This window comes from Hipposideros armiger, unplaced genomic scaffold (assembly GCF_001890085.2).
Source record: "Hipposideros armiger isolate ML-2016 unplaced genomic scaffold, ASM189008v1 scaffold_236, whole genome shotgun sequence".
NCBI lineage: Eukaryota > Metazoa > Chordata > Mammalia > Chiroptera > Hipposideridae > Hipposideros > Hipposideros armiger.
The window spans coordinates 780,504-795,095 of record NW_017731586.1 but is presented as its reverse complement, the minus strand read 5'-3'; the positions used below and the strand labels follow the sequence as shown (position 1 = coordinate 795,095).

Here is a 14,592-nt window from a genome sequence, read left to right as displayed (position 1 = left end):
ACGCCAGAGGGCCCCGGTTCGGATCCCACATATGAGGGCCAGTGACACTGCCCTCCACAGCTAAGATGCTGAACAACAGCTCAACCTGGAGCTGGGCTGCTGTGAGTCGCCGGCGACGGCGTAGGCTGCAGTCCCTGTGGCAGTAGGTTGCCATGGGCTACCGTATGTAGCCAGCAGCCAGCGTGAGCAGCCAGCAGCCACAGTGAGTGGCCATCCAGAAGCCGGCGACTGATCTGCCTCGCCCGGGAAGAGTGCAATGATGGTGCCAACTTGGGCCAGTAAAGCAACGTCCTCCACAACTAGACTGAAGACCAAAACGACAGCAACTTGTCTGTTCCCCTTCCCCAATTACCCATCGCTGTTCCCATCCCCCAATTCCCCAATAAAAATCTTTAAAAAAAAATGTGTTGCCCTATTAATGAAACTAACTCACTTCAAGTTCTTGATCCATTTACCTCATTCCTTTGTCAACTGATTTTTAATCTTTCTACTGTTTTAAATTTATTTTAATAGTCACATAAAGGGATCTTTTATATTGCAATGTATATCAAATTGACTATACAGGGAGACATTAATTTATCAAAAATCTATATAAAGTGCAAATCTGATATAATAATGCCTTATAACTCTCAGCCTTGAATGTCTTTTGTTCACTGCTATACTCCCAGTGCGCGAACACTGCTCAGTAAATATTTGTTAATGAATGAATGATGAATGAATGAGTGAGGGGGTAAATTTGTTTCACAAGCATGCATGTGTATATGTGCCTACACACACACAAACACACACACACACACACACACACACACACACACATACATCCCTACTTTGGGAATTTTGTTCCAGGGCTCTATCCCTCAAGAGTCATTACTTGAGTAGATAAAGCTAGACTACATGAGAATTCATTTAGGTTGTTGAGATACATGAAATAAAGATATTGAGATAAATATGTGCTCCTGAGAAGCAGCAGGTACAGCATATAACAAGAATGGTCACTTTACCTAGATGCAAGAGACCTTGGAATAACAATGGTGATTCTTGTCCATTCTTCAAAGTCCCCTGTGTGATACATGCTGGGCTCACTCAGTTCTCGGGAGTTTCCTTCACATCCTTTGCCGGCAGAAGCTGGGTAGCAGCCTTCTTTCACCAGGAACCAGGACATACCAGCATCGTGAGAAAACTGCAGAAGAACTGGAGCAGCACTGCTGAACTGATTGGCACACCCTATGTTTAGCTGTTAAAAGGAAAGGCAGAATTATGCAAGGTTTAGCTCCAAGTCATCAGTGAACAAAGTAGGTGCTATGACAGACAAGGCCCCTTCTACTGAGTCTGCTTTAAACTTGAGGATAAGACCTGCAGCAGAATTCCAACCAAGACCCTTCCATAGGTTCTGGAAATCTTTCTTTAGGCAAGCAACATGTGCTTTTTAATAGAAAGTCAGACCAGTTGCCCATTTTGTGGATTTCTTGGGATTGTAGGAGGGAAGAGAGAAGCATGGCGTCTGTGATGTTGGAGCCTTGGACGAAAGCCAAGACGCCAAGGAACTGTTTTCTTCTCCTTTCCCAGATGGTACAAGCAGAGGGAAGCAGAAGATGAAGAGCTTTCCTCTTCAGAACATAAAGGTTTACCTGAGGGGAGGGCTGTCCTCTCTGCTGTAGTGGAACAAACATCTTTATTCTATGTTTTTGCCAAAGCTCAGTAAGAAATCGTTTTCAACTTAGATGAGTTTATTTCATTTTTGTCACAGCATCAAATAAGCAAAATAACCCAGACATAAAACTATTATTTCTCTGTGTGCTCAAGTACAGGAATGTCATTACAGGATTAACAGCACTAAAACCTTTTTTGTTTTGATTGCTGTGTTGTTTTTATTGTTTTTATATAAAACCAGTCTCAAAATTAATGATGATTGGCTGCCATAATAGTTATTTCAGGAGTTGACTTTATAGGCAAAATTATAATCTCTCTCTTTTAAAAAAGATTTTTATTAAAATATAACTAAATACAATATTATATTAGTTTCAGGTTTACACAATAGTTATTTGACATTCGTATAGCTAAAGATGTGATCACCATGATAAGTCCGGCAACCATCTGACACTGCACTATGCTATCACAATATTATTGACTGTATTCTCTATGCTGTACATTACATCCCCATGATTACTTGTTTTATACCTGGAAATTTGGACCACTTATTCCCCTTCACCTTTCCCCTTCCATTTTAATTTTTCAATTACAGATGACAATCAATATTATTTTATGTTAATTTCAGGAGCACTGCATAGTGATTAGAAATTTATATAATTTAAGAAGTGATCCCCCTGACTAGTCTAGTACCCACCTGGCACTACACATAGTTACTATTATATAATTGACTATATTCCTTATGCTGTACCCTACATCCCATGACTACTTTGTAACAACCAATTTGTACTTCTTAATCTCTTCCCCTTTTCACACTCTCCCCAACTCCCCTCTCATCTGGCAATCATAAAAATGTTCTCTATATCTATGAGTTTGTTTCTGTTTTGTTTGTCTATTTTGTTCTTTAGAGTCCACGTATAAGTGAAATCACATTGCATCTGTCTTTCTCTATCTGACATACTCCACTCAGCACAATACCCTCTAGGTCCATCCATGTTGTTGCAGATGGAAAGGTTTCATTCTTTTTTATGGCTGAGTAACATTCCATTGTACATAGGTACTACCTTTTCTTTATCCATTCATCCGTTGATGGACACCAAGGTTGTCTCCATATTTTGGCTACTTTAAATAATGCTGCAAAGAATGTATATGAATGTACATGTCCCTTTGAAGTAGTGTTTTGGGTTTCTTCAGATAAATACTCTAAAGTGGGATTACTGGGTCCTTCTTTGTCTCTTGTTATAGTCTTAAAGTTTATTTGGTCTGGTATAAGTACTGTTGTCCCAGGTTTTTTTTAAATTTCCATTTTCATGAACTCTTTTCATATCCATTTACTTTCAGTCTGTGTGTGTCTCTCACTCTAAAGTGAGACTCTTGTAGGCAGCATGTGTAAGGGTCTTATTTTCTTATCCATTTAGCCACACCATGTCTTTTGATTGTGAGCATTTAATCCATTTACATTTAAAGTAATTGTTGATAGGTATGCAGTTATTGCTATTTTATTATTCATATTTTTTATTTATTTATTTTTTATCTCAAAGAAGCCCCTCTAAGATTCCTTGTAATACTGGTTTGGTGATGTTGAACTCCTTTAGCTTTTTTTTTTGTCTGGGAAGGTCTTTATCTGTCCTTTGATTCTAAATTATAGCCTTGCTGGATACAGTAATCTTGGTTACAGGTCCTTGCTTTTCATCACTTTAAATATTTTGTGCCAATCCCTTCTTTCCTGTAAAGTTTCTATTAAGAAATCAGCTGAAACAGTCTTATGGGAGCTCTTTTGAGGGTAACTAATTTTCTCTTGCTGCTTTAAAAATTCCTTCTATCTTTAACCTTTGGCATTTTAATTATGATGTGTCTTGGTGTGTGCTTCTTTGGGTTCATCTTGTTTGGGACTTCCTGCACTTTCTGGACTTCTATGTCTATTTCCTTCGCTAGGTTAGGACAATTTTCAATCATTATTGCTTCAAATAAGTTCCAATCCCTTGCTTTCTCTCTTCTCCTGATACCCCTATGATGTGAATGCTGTTACTCTTTTTTTTAAAGTTGCAGAAAAAGACAGTTTATTAGAAGAAAAAAATACATTTCAAAGAAGCAAAAGTGGCCCTGAGCAGTAGAGAATGGCTCAAGGGCCATTATTAGAAAAGAAAGTACACTCCAAAGAGTTTGGAGTGGGCCGAGCAAAGGAGGAAGCTCAAAAGGCTCTGACTGACCAGAAAAACTATTGATGAAGGCCTGAGAGTGGGCAAGGCAGACAGAAAAGCACAGATCATATTTACTTCTCTTTTTGATCCCTGGTGAGCCTCCAATAAATGAAATAGGATTTTTTGACGTGATTTTGTTTGTGTCTGGGATCACGGTCTTCCAAAACATGGAGACATGGACCAGAGAGGTAAAGGTGCAGAAAAGGACAGTTTATTAGAAGAAAAAAATTACATTTCAAAGAAGCAGAAGTGGGCCTGAGCAGTAGAGAATGGCTCAAGGGCCATTATTAGAAGAGAAAGTACACTCCAAAAAGTTTGGAGTGGGCCGAGCAAAGGAGGAAGCTCAAAAGGCCCGAATGTTGTTACTCTTGAAGTTGTCCCAGAGATCTCTTAAACTATCCTCATTTTTAAAAAATTCTTTTTTTTTCTTTTTGTTGTTCTGATTGGCTGTTTTCTGCTACCTTGTCATCCAAATTGCTGAATCGATCCTCTGCTTCATCTAGTCTGCTGGTGATTCCTTCTAGTGTGTTCTTCATTTCAGTTATGGTATTTTTCACTTCTGACTGGTTCTTTTTTATGGTTTCTGTGTCCTTTTTTATGTTTGCTGTCTTTTGTTGAAGTTCTCACTAAGTTCCTTGAGCATCCTTATAACCCAGTGTTTTGAATTCTGTCTCTGGTAGGTTGCTTGCCTTCATTTCGTTGAGTTCTTTTTCTGGAATTTTCTCCTGTTCTCTCATTTGGGATGTATTTCCTTGTTTCCTCATTTGCCTCTCTGTGTTTGATTCTATGTATTAGGTAGATCAACTATATCTCCCACTCTTGGCTGGGTGACCATATACAGTAGGTGCCCTATGGTGCCCAGTGGCACAGTCTCTCTGGTCCAGGAGTGCCTTTTGTGTGGCTTGTGTGTACCCTCCTGTTATAGTTGATCCTTGATTACTATTGGCATATCAGTGGGTGGGATTGACCCTCAGGCTGACTGGCTTTGGGGTTTGGTCACGTCCACAGCTTACTGGCTGCTGTGTGGGGGACTTATCTGGTGAGCAGGATTTGCTCCAGTGGGCTCTGGTACCTTTTGAGCCTGCCCTTTGGGTGTGCCACCTGTGGGGCTAATTGGGCAGTGCTTGGTTGTGGTCTGAAGCTAACCTCTAACTATGTTGGTTCTGGTGCTTCTTGGGAGAGACCCTGGTGCTGGCCCAGGTCACCCACTGCCTGTGCCTTGCCAGGGATTACCTGGTAGGAGCTACAAAGTGATCTGCAGCTGGTTGCTGCCCGTGCTAAATCTGGATGTCATGGAAAAGGCCACACTGTGAACTGAGGATAGCTGTCATCAGTACTGGGGCTGGGGTTGTGCTACAAAAAGCCAGGACACCCCTGCTGCCACATGCCAGCTCCTGTAAGGTTCAGATGCTGATAGAGCTTCATGTGGTACATGAATTGGGTGAGGTGAGGGTCTCAGGGAGTCACCTGAGTGGGACGAGCTGTGTTCACCAGGTTAATGTAGATTCTGGTTTCATGCCAGTGCTGAGGCTGGAGCTACTCAGTAAAAGTCTCAGAGCACACTGAGGCCAGTCACTGCCTACCTGGGCCCATGGACCCCCGAGATTTGTCTCAGGAATAGTGTAATTCAGGTGGGGCCAGATGCTCCCTGAGAAAGTGCCTCTGGCTTTGGGGAGTTGGGTGGGGGTGGGGTCCCAAGGAGTCACCAGAGTGGAGCAAGTGGAGCTCACCAGGCCACTTCAGATTCAAATTTGGTCTTGTAGGGGAGGGCTTACCACAGAAAAGATGGTGCTCACCTGCTGGCTGCTTAGGAGCAGGGCCCCATACAGGGAAAATGGCAAATGTCCCTCCAGTCCTTGCCCTAAAGCCATACGATTCAGTTTTTCCTCATATGTCTCTGAGCCCCCACCCCCATAAGTCACTGTCTTTCCACCGGGGCCAAGAGCGTCTGAGAGTGAGTGAATCTGTGCACAGGCCCTTGAAGAAGATGTCTGGGTTTTTCGCAGCCTTCCATCCCACCCAAATGGTTGGAATCCCCACTGTTTTTCACAGCTGGATGTTGTGGGGGCTCCTCTTTCTGGCACCAGTACTATGAGCTGGGGAGCCCAGTGTGGAGCTGGGGTCCCTCGCTCCTCCAGGGGGAACCTCCATGCCTGACATACCTCTCCCAGTTCTCAACTGCCAAATGGAGGTTTGGGGCCCTTTCCACATCTCCACCCCTCCTACCAGTCTTGGTGTGGCTTCTTCTTTATATCCTTAGTTATAAAACTTCTGTTGATCTAGACTTCAGATGGTTCTCCAGATTGACTGTTCTATAACTTAGTTGTAATTTTATTATGTTCTCGGGAGGAGGCAAGCATAGTATTTATCTACTCCACCATTTAGGATCTCCCCACTATAACATCTCCAAAAGTTTTTAATGCAACCTAAATCCCAATGCCCCAGCACAACTATTTTTATTTCTCTACTTTTAATCTTCTAATCTTTGTAAAGAAGTATATATTTTGGTTATATATTTGAAGTTATCACACATCTAGCATTTTCCTATTTAATGTATTATTTTATTATGATATGCAACATTGCAAAGAATGTTATCTTTTTTCTTCAGTTGATTTGTTATCACCAGGTAAATTCCTAGGAGTAGTATTACTGGGTCAAAATGTAGAAACACTTTAAATTTTCTATTTGTATGTGTTCATTTTTAATCAATTGGTCTCAAATGAATCAGTTTTACCACAACACTCAATATTATTCTAATAAGTCAGTTTCTTTCTAAATTAATAAATTTAAATGATTTTATTAGTTTTAGTTTATATTTTTTGTTAATTATAAATGTCAAGTTGTTTTCCTGATATGTATTTAATTACATGCAGTCTTATATAAATATTCTATTCATATCTTATTTCTTTTGTTACAGGGGGCCACCATGAGATTTTACTACATAAGACTATAAATATGAATAGTCAAATTTTATGGAAAAAATTGAAAGACTTCAAAAGAACACTATCATGACCAACGAATAAAGGATGAAGGAATGTTAGAGCCATAAACAAATAATGTTGCACTAGAGTTCAAGAGGTCAGTCAGTTCATCCTTGTGACTATATGGTAGCTTGATCCAGTGTTTCAAAAGAAGATTCCATGTTTTCCTTATTTCCATAGTCAGGCCTAGAAAGCATCTCTCAGAAGGACTTTCAATATGGCTAGTAGAAATTGTATTGTAATTCATCAGTCCAAGTTTATACAGCTAAAAGTCAAGAATATAAGTAAAGATTTGACCCTCTCAGATGTGTGATTAAACTCTTATAACACAGATTCCTTTTATTACATTACCCGTTAGTAAGCACAGCCTTTGGTTGGCATGTGGTTAAGAATAGTCAGACTTGGCAAACTTAGTTAGCTTTGTGTCTTACACTCACGACTGCTGTTGTTCCTCAAGTAGGTAAGTCAATGGAACTTTTAGTTGTGTGACAAGTCTGTGCGTTTTAAAAAATTGATCATTTAGCTTGCCTCTTAACTGTTGATGTTTTCTAGGATAAAATTGTTGGCTTTCTTATCGTTTTACTCTATACATGCTCCTTAATCTCATTCACAATCATCATTTCAAATTCCCTCTGAATACCTAGGACTCCCAGCTATGGCCTCTCTCCAGCTCTCTGGACAATGTACATAACAGCTTCCTGTGCATTTCCACTTCAGCAGTCCACAGGCATCCCTAATTTCACATGTCCAAGTCTGTTTTCAACATCCACCACCCTAAAACAAATCCTCTTCTTCCTGTACTTCCAGTTTCAGTGACTGGAACCAGAAATGTGGGAGTCATTCTGGAACCCAATCTACCGCACAAGAGGTTACCAAAACCTGTAGACTATACCCTTTTAACATCTCTCAGATCCACCTACTTATCTTTATAATTCCATGCTATGCCTTAATCTGGCCTCCATTTCTTACTTTGATGACCACTCTCGTATCCTTAATTTACTCAAAATATATTCAACAATCTGAGCACTTGTCTCTGCTTCCTCCACTACCATACATGTCCAAGTTCTCATCATCTCTTCCTTGGGTCATTGCAACAGTTGCCCAGCTGGCCTTTCTATCTCTGCCCTCGCCTCTGCCAGTGTACTCCCAATGCAGTTGCCAGAGTGATCCTTTAAAAGCCTAAGTCAGAGCATGTCACTCTTCTGCTAGCCATTTTATTCCCAGCAGAAACCAAAGGCTTACCTTACTTTTTTCTACCTGTCTCCCTTTTCTCACTCTCCTTGCCCTAGTCACAATGGTGTCCTTCTGGTTTCTTGAACTTTTCTAAGTGCGCTCCTATTTCAAGGCCCTTGCACATTTTGTTCCCTGTGCCTGCAATGCTATTTCCCAGATTGCTGCATGACTCACTCCTTCATTTTTTATAGATCTCAGCTTAAAAGTCATTTTATTAGTGAGGACAACCTGACAACCTTTTATAAAATAATAACTACCCTCCACCACCCTAGTCCACACTATTCCTATTTCTATTCATAGCCTAGAACAGGGGTAGGCAAATTGTGGCTCACAAGCCACCTGCGGCTCTTTGGGTATGTTCCGTCTCAACAGTTTGCCGACCTCTGGAAGAGCCAATCCTGTCCCTCACAACAATTGAAAAATCATTCAAGAGCCATAAATATATTTTTACAAATAAGGAAAATTTAAAGTAATATTATAAATGAAACTATGATAGCTTCATTTTCAATTTTACTTCCGAGTCACATGTACATACCCATAGAGCCACATGTGACTCGCAAGTCACAGTTTGCTGACCCCTGGCCTAGAACACAGCCTGGCACACAGTAGAGGCTTTACAAATATTTGCTGAATAAATGAGTGAATGTATTTATTGATTCCAATTTCCCCTCCTGCTCACACCCATACTGCTGTCAGAATGATTTTTCTAAAACACAGGTCTGATTCTTGCACTTAATGGACTAAAAATCTCCCATGACTCATTGCTCTTGGGCTAATGTCCAAGTGGCTTAGTGTGTCATATAAAGACAATTAGGACCAACTTTATCTCTCATCTCTGTGGTACGCACTCCAAACTGCTTAAAGTTTCCAAATTTTTCATTCTCATTTGCACTTTCATGTATTTTCATATATTTGCACATTCTGTTCCCTCTAACTGGAAGTCTTCACTCTCCACTGCACAGCTGGCTAAGTCTCTGTGTTTCCAGAGACTTCCAATTTCAATCCATCCATCCATCCATCCATCCATCCATCCATCTATCCATCCATTCATCCATCCATCCTTCCATCCAACTAACATATTTTTGGAGCACTTGCCACCTGCCAGGAACTACCTCCAGGTACTCCTGTAATATCTGTAGCCTATTTCTACTATAGCACTCTTATGACTGTATTGTGACTATTCATTTTTCTGTCTCACTTACTAGTTTCTGATCTCCTTGAGGGCTAGGGCCATTTTTTTCATTTCTATAATCCTAGCATTTAGTTTTTGACGTGCATATAAAATGCACCAGCACTGTGCACTTTTGTACAAATGACATCAAGTTCTTGTTGTCAATACAAAATATGCATTAACTATCAATCCCTAAATGACCCATATTACATATCAGTAGTTTTCTGTTGATGTGATTCAAGAAATGAGATTCTTCTTAGGCATTATGCATTCTTGCTGGTTGTTAAAGTACCTGAAACATTTAATAATGTTTTCTTTATTTAGATTTTGTAAACTTCAGAATACCACCTTGCAGACTTTAACACCTACACTACCCTGGTTTCGTAACTAATTAAATAGAAAAGGTGTCAGATGAGAGATAGTATAGTATGCTGGCAATGTATTTCCTTTTGAGGTTACATTCTTACCATTTTAGGCAGTACCAACAAATTAATATAGAATCACATACTATTATTAATGATTCTTCCATTGTAGTTTAGCATCAAAATCTAAACAGAGAAGGAACATTACACTAATCAACTTCCTTGTTTACACGTCTGTGGAAATTATATTTGAAGAGTTGCCTATAAACATTTGATCTCTTTAATAATTCCATTTGTAAATTATTTAGTATCAGCATCCTGCCATTATGTAAGGACCATGTAGTTGTCCTAGCTCATTAAAAATGCATTACTTTTGACTCCAGAATTCACCAAGGGGATTTTATCATAAACACAATGAAATTTTGATTAGATTTCTGAAAAAAGAACTTGTCAAAGTAAATACTTGCAACACATGTTGACATGTTATCACAGTGCTGAAAAACAACAAGCTTTTAAGAGAGCAGTGATAATTAAAGTAAAACTTTACTGAATCAAAAGAAAAATTATTTGGAAATGCTATAGTAAAAACATAAAACAACTTACAAGTTCAAAAAGCACTAGCAAGCTGAAAAGGAGAACTTATCAATTACAATTCAGAAGCATGGGATTCATTAAGTCACAATCAGATTGAAACCCTAAAAGTCATTTAAAAAAATTCTGGTAGCGTTCCATGAACGCTTAAAGAAATAAAATGACACAGTTATAACTTCTGGGACTCATTAAAAAATGACAAGCTGTTTTCCTTCAGGGTACAGTTAAAAACCGTTGCCATGCTAAGATTATTGAACTTTTGTTCGAGTGAGTTCCTTGTTTAATCGAATATGAAAAATTTCTTGGTCAATTTCATTTATAAATCTGGAAGACATTTTGCTTCTTGACCTGCCCTGGGAAGAAGTTTGTGCATAAATACCTTGAATTGCAGCACATATCCAGGTTTCAGAGACAAATCTCGAGTTACTGCAAATCGATCCCCATCTGATTTTCCAAATACCATGGCTGATGGTGTGGCAGAGCAGAAAGTTTCATTTTTAACCATTCCTTCATTGGCCAACATCAACCACACACTCATTTGATTCATAGGGTAATCAAAAGCTGGCTTCTCATAAAAGTTCTAAGGGAAATAATACAAACAACACAGAAAGGCAATTCAATAGCTTTGAAGACAAGAATGAACTTTTCAGTTCATGACATGCAGAACCAGGCACCATTTGCATTTCTAGGAAAATACAGCAGAATTCCTAAATTAATGAATTTTTTTCTCCTGATGATTTAACAACTGAAAATATTCTGCCACTGTGTATCTAATTTTATAAACACACAAATAATCATACTTGATTACTTCGCCAGACTTCATAATTTTTTTTAACATCTAAATAATCTGTGAACTACTGTAGTAGCATAATAAAAAAATTAAGTGCAAAAACAAGAAAACGTACATCACATGTTCAAGCACTAAGTCCTTGGGGAAGTGAGAAGTTTTTTAATCCCATCCACCTTTATAATTCTTTGTCTTCTGGGAGTTCAGACAGGAAAAATACCTGAGGTAAAGTTGGGTTGACAACTGGGATGATCTGCTTTTGCTTCTCTGACAGAATGATGATGTCATCGATTGCCCACTGGTCGTAGTCCTCTCCTGAGAACACAGGCTGCCACCAGCGGAACCTGGTGCAAGGGGTTTTGGCAGCAGCCGGAAGCTCCAGATAGACAAATCTACGTAAAGGCAAGTCATTGACGGTTAGGAAACGAAAAGCTGTGTTTTTCTTCACAGCTGTTAAAATAACAAGAGTAGCAACAAGAGAAAGGTTAGTTTTGTGTGATCTCTTGATATTTTTGAAAAATGTCTAAGTTTAAAAGATCAGACAACCAGAGGGTGGGGGGAGGGGGGTGGTAAAAGAGGGAAAACGGATCAAATATATGTTGATGGAAGGAGAACTGACTCTGGGTGGTGAACACACAATGTGATATATAGACGATGTATTACAGAATTGTACACCTGAAACCTATGTAACTTTACTAACAATTGTCACCCCAATAAACTTTAATTAAAAAAAAATCAGACAAGAGGTTTCAAGTCTTAAGCAAGTTCAGTCCTGGTCATGTTTATTTCATTTGGAACTGTATCTTTTGGAGGCAACAATTTCAACTACCTTTGATTCCTGAAAAATGTCTTTTGACTACCATGATGATGATTTTCCAGAAATACCTAAAAAAAACTGTTCCTTTGTATATTACATTAAAATAGCATTTAAAATTTTTTCAAAACCATTCTTACTTATTGAGGGAAAACAGAAATATGCACTAAAAATGAAACATAAATCACCCATAATCTACTGCATGAGGTTCACCTTTGTTAAATTTTTGATGCATATTATTTAAGTGTGTAATCTTTTACATAGGTGAGATATATGTATAATTCAGTATCCTCCAGTTTAAAACTTAACATTATATCAGCACATTCTCATGCCAATAAAATGATTTCTTAAGGTCACTTTACTGTCTCCATAATTTTCAATCACACAGACATGTTATTATTTATTTTACCTCTCCCTATTATAAATAGCTCTGTGATGTAAATCTTTATGCATAAAGCTTTATCTATAGCTCAGTTTATTATTTTTTTTAATTTCTGGAATTTTTCATTTAACATATTTTTTATTAAACTTATTGGGGTGACATTGGTTAGTAAAATTATATAGGTTTCAAGTGTACAATTCTGTAATACATCATCTATACATTGCATTGTGTGTTTATCATCCAGAGTCAGTTCTCCTTCCATCACCATACATTCACCCCCCTTTACCTTCTTCCTACCACCTCTCCTCCCCGCTTACCCCCGGAAACCAATAAACTGTTGTCTGTGTCTATGAGTTTCTGTTTCTCTTGTTCATTTGTTGCTTTCAATTTTATATCCCACATATGAGTGAAATCATATAGTTCTCAACTTTTTCTGTCTGACTTATTTTGTGAAATCAGTTTATTTTTAAGGTAAGATTCTTGGAAATGGAATTACCAGGTCAAATTAACTGGTCATGTTTAAGGCTCCTGATTTTCAAAATTCCTTTCTGGAAGGGTCATAAGACTCTGCAGGATTACGTGAGAACATCTGTCTTGCTGCTCCCATGTAGAGAAAGCACTTGGTGTTATCTTTAAAAAATGACCACTTGACTGTTGAAAAATAGTATCTTTCTTATTGCAACAGAGATTGGATATTATTCATATTTTATTAAACATCTACCTATTCCTTGTACCATCTACCCATTCCTTTTACCCATTTTTAAAAATAAAAATCTTAGTGTTTTTCTTGGTAATTGGTATAAGATCTTTACAGGAACATTGACCCTCTGTTTCTCACGATGGTTGCAAATATTTTGTTTTCTTTCTTTTCATTTCTGTGTTCTTTGACATGTATGTTGCATGTGTACATAGTTTTACATCTGTATGTAGTAAATACTTGTATATTTCTATGTAAGTAATCCTTTTCTTTGTTAATTTTCCATTGAATTTATGTTTAGAAAGTCTATATCTTTTCCCCAAATCAGACAGTAATCTATATGTTTAAATATTTAACCAGTCTTCAACAGTTTTGATGATGTAAGGTGGTAATCTAAATAGGTATTTCCCCACAAGAGCCTATGCATTCTTTTTAACAGCAGGTGATTGAATAACCATTTCTTTCTCATTGACAGTTGATGCATCTTTTTTTCATATAGAAGTTCTTGTATATCTGAGTTAACTTCTGGGTCACCTATTTGGCTTTATTGTTTGTTCTGTCTACCTATGCACCAGTATCATTTCATTTTCGTTATTTAGGTTATATAACATGTTTTAATATCATGTAGGGCATTCCTCTATTTTTCCCCAAAATTTAAGCTATTTTAACCATTTTATATTTCTAGACATAAAGTCTCCCCATCCCCTCAAAAAAATAACACTAGGATTTTGATTGGAATTGCATTAAACATAAATGAAGACGTATCTTCATATGAAAATATTCAGTTTTCCTATTTAGGGGTGCTGTATTATTTTCCATTTACTTGTTTTCTTTTATACTTCTGAAGGAAGTTTTGAAGTTTTGGTTTTCTTTACAGAGATTCTCAGAATTGTTTTTTAAAGTTATTTCTTACACTTATTTATTAATAGCCACCATGAATGAGGTCTTTTCCTGGTATCTTCCGACTCAGTTTTTTAACCATTTTAGTGTCATAAGCTTTTTAAAAATCTGGTGAAATATTCTGTCTCCAAAGAAAAATTCCCATAAAAATAAAGCTGAATATTTCTGGGATTTGAAAAAGCTATTGAATTTTTGTTTGTCTACATACTAATCTAGTTACCTTACTGAACTCTCAATAATTTCCAGGTCAACAATGATATTACTTGGAAAAACTAATTTGAATTATTTTAAATAGTTTTTAAAACCAGTTTGGCACTATTATCAATTCTCTCTCTCCTATACTGGGGGAATCTTACCAGGTTCCATTTTCCACTCACCGTTCCTGACTTTCTCCCCGGATGCTATGTCTTTGGTTTTACCTAGCTGCCTCCTCTCTGGTTTCTGCCTCTCCCATATGTCCTTAGAAGAAATGCTTTTGGTTGGTCTGTCTGCATGTCTACTTGTGTTATATTATGAAAAATTATGTCACCTTTAAATGATTCAATGTTTTAACATAATAAACTTATGAACCTTCAATCTACAAAATAGCTATATTTTAAGTAGCATTTTTAAATGTACTTAATTTGTACATTGAAGAATTGAATCTATTCTTCAATAATAATTTTTTTCAATACAACAAGTTTCAGTTGTAAAATGCAAAACGGGAAACTTCAGTATGTTAAAACTTAATAATAGAGGGCCGGCCGAGTGGCGCGATGGTTAAGAACTCGCTTGGGATGCCAGAGGGCCCCGGTTCGGATCCCACATATGAGGGCCAGTGACACTG

The 14,592-nt window shown here is 37.9% G+C and overlaps 1 protein-coding gene across 1 annotated transcript in view; it reads right to left on the bottom strand.

Annotated features, from left to right (window-relative positions):
• Positions 1–14,592, bottom strand: part of RELN (reelin) — a 516,011-nt gene that overhangs the window by 109,967 nt on the left and 391,452 nt on the right. The window contains exons 25-27 of the mRNA XM_019655108.1: positions 11,194–11,365; positions 10,566–10,766; positions 1,002–1,234 (exon numbers count right to left, since the gene is read on the bottom strand). Of these exons, the coding sequence (XP_019510653.1) occupies positions 1,002–1,234; positions 10,566–10,766; positions 11,194–11,365 (606 nt within the window). The remainder of the gene's footprint in view (positions 1–1,001; positions 1,235–10,565; positions 10,767–11,193; positions 11,366–14,592) is intronic.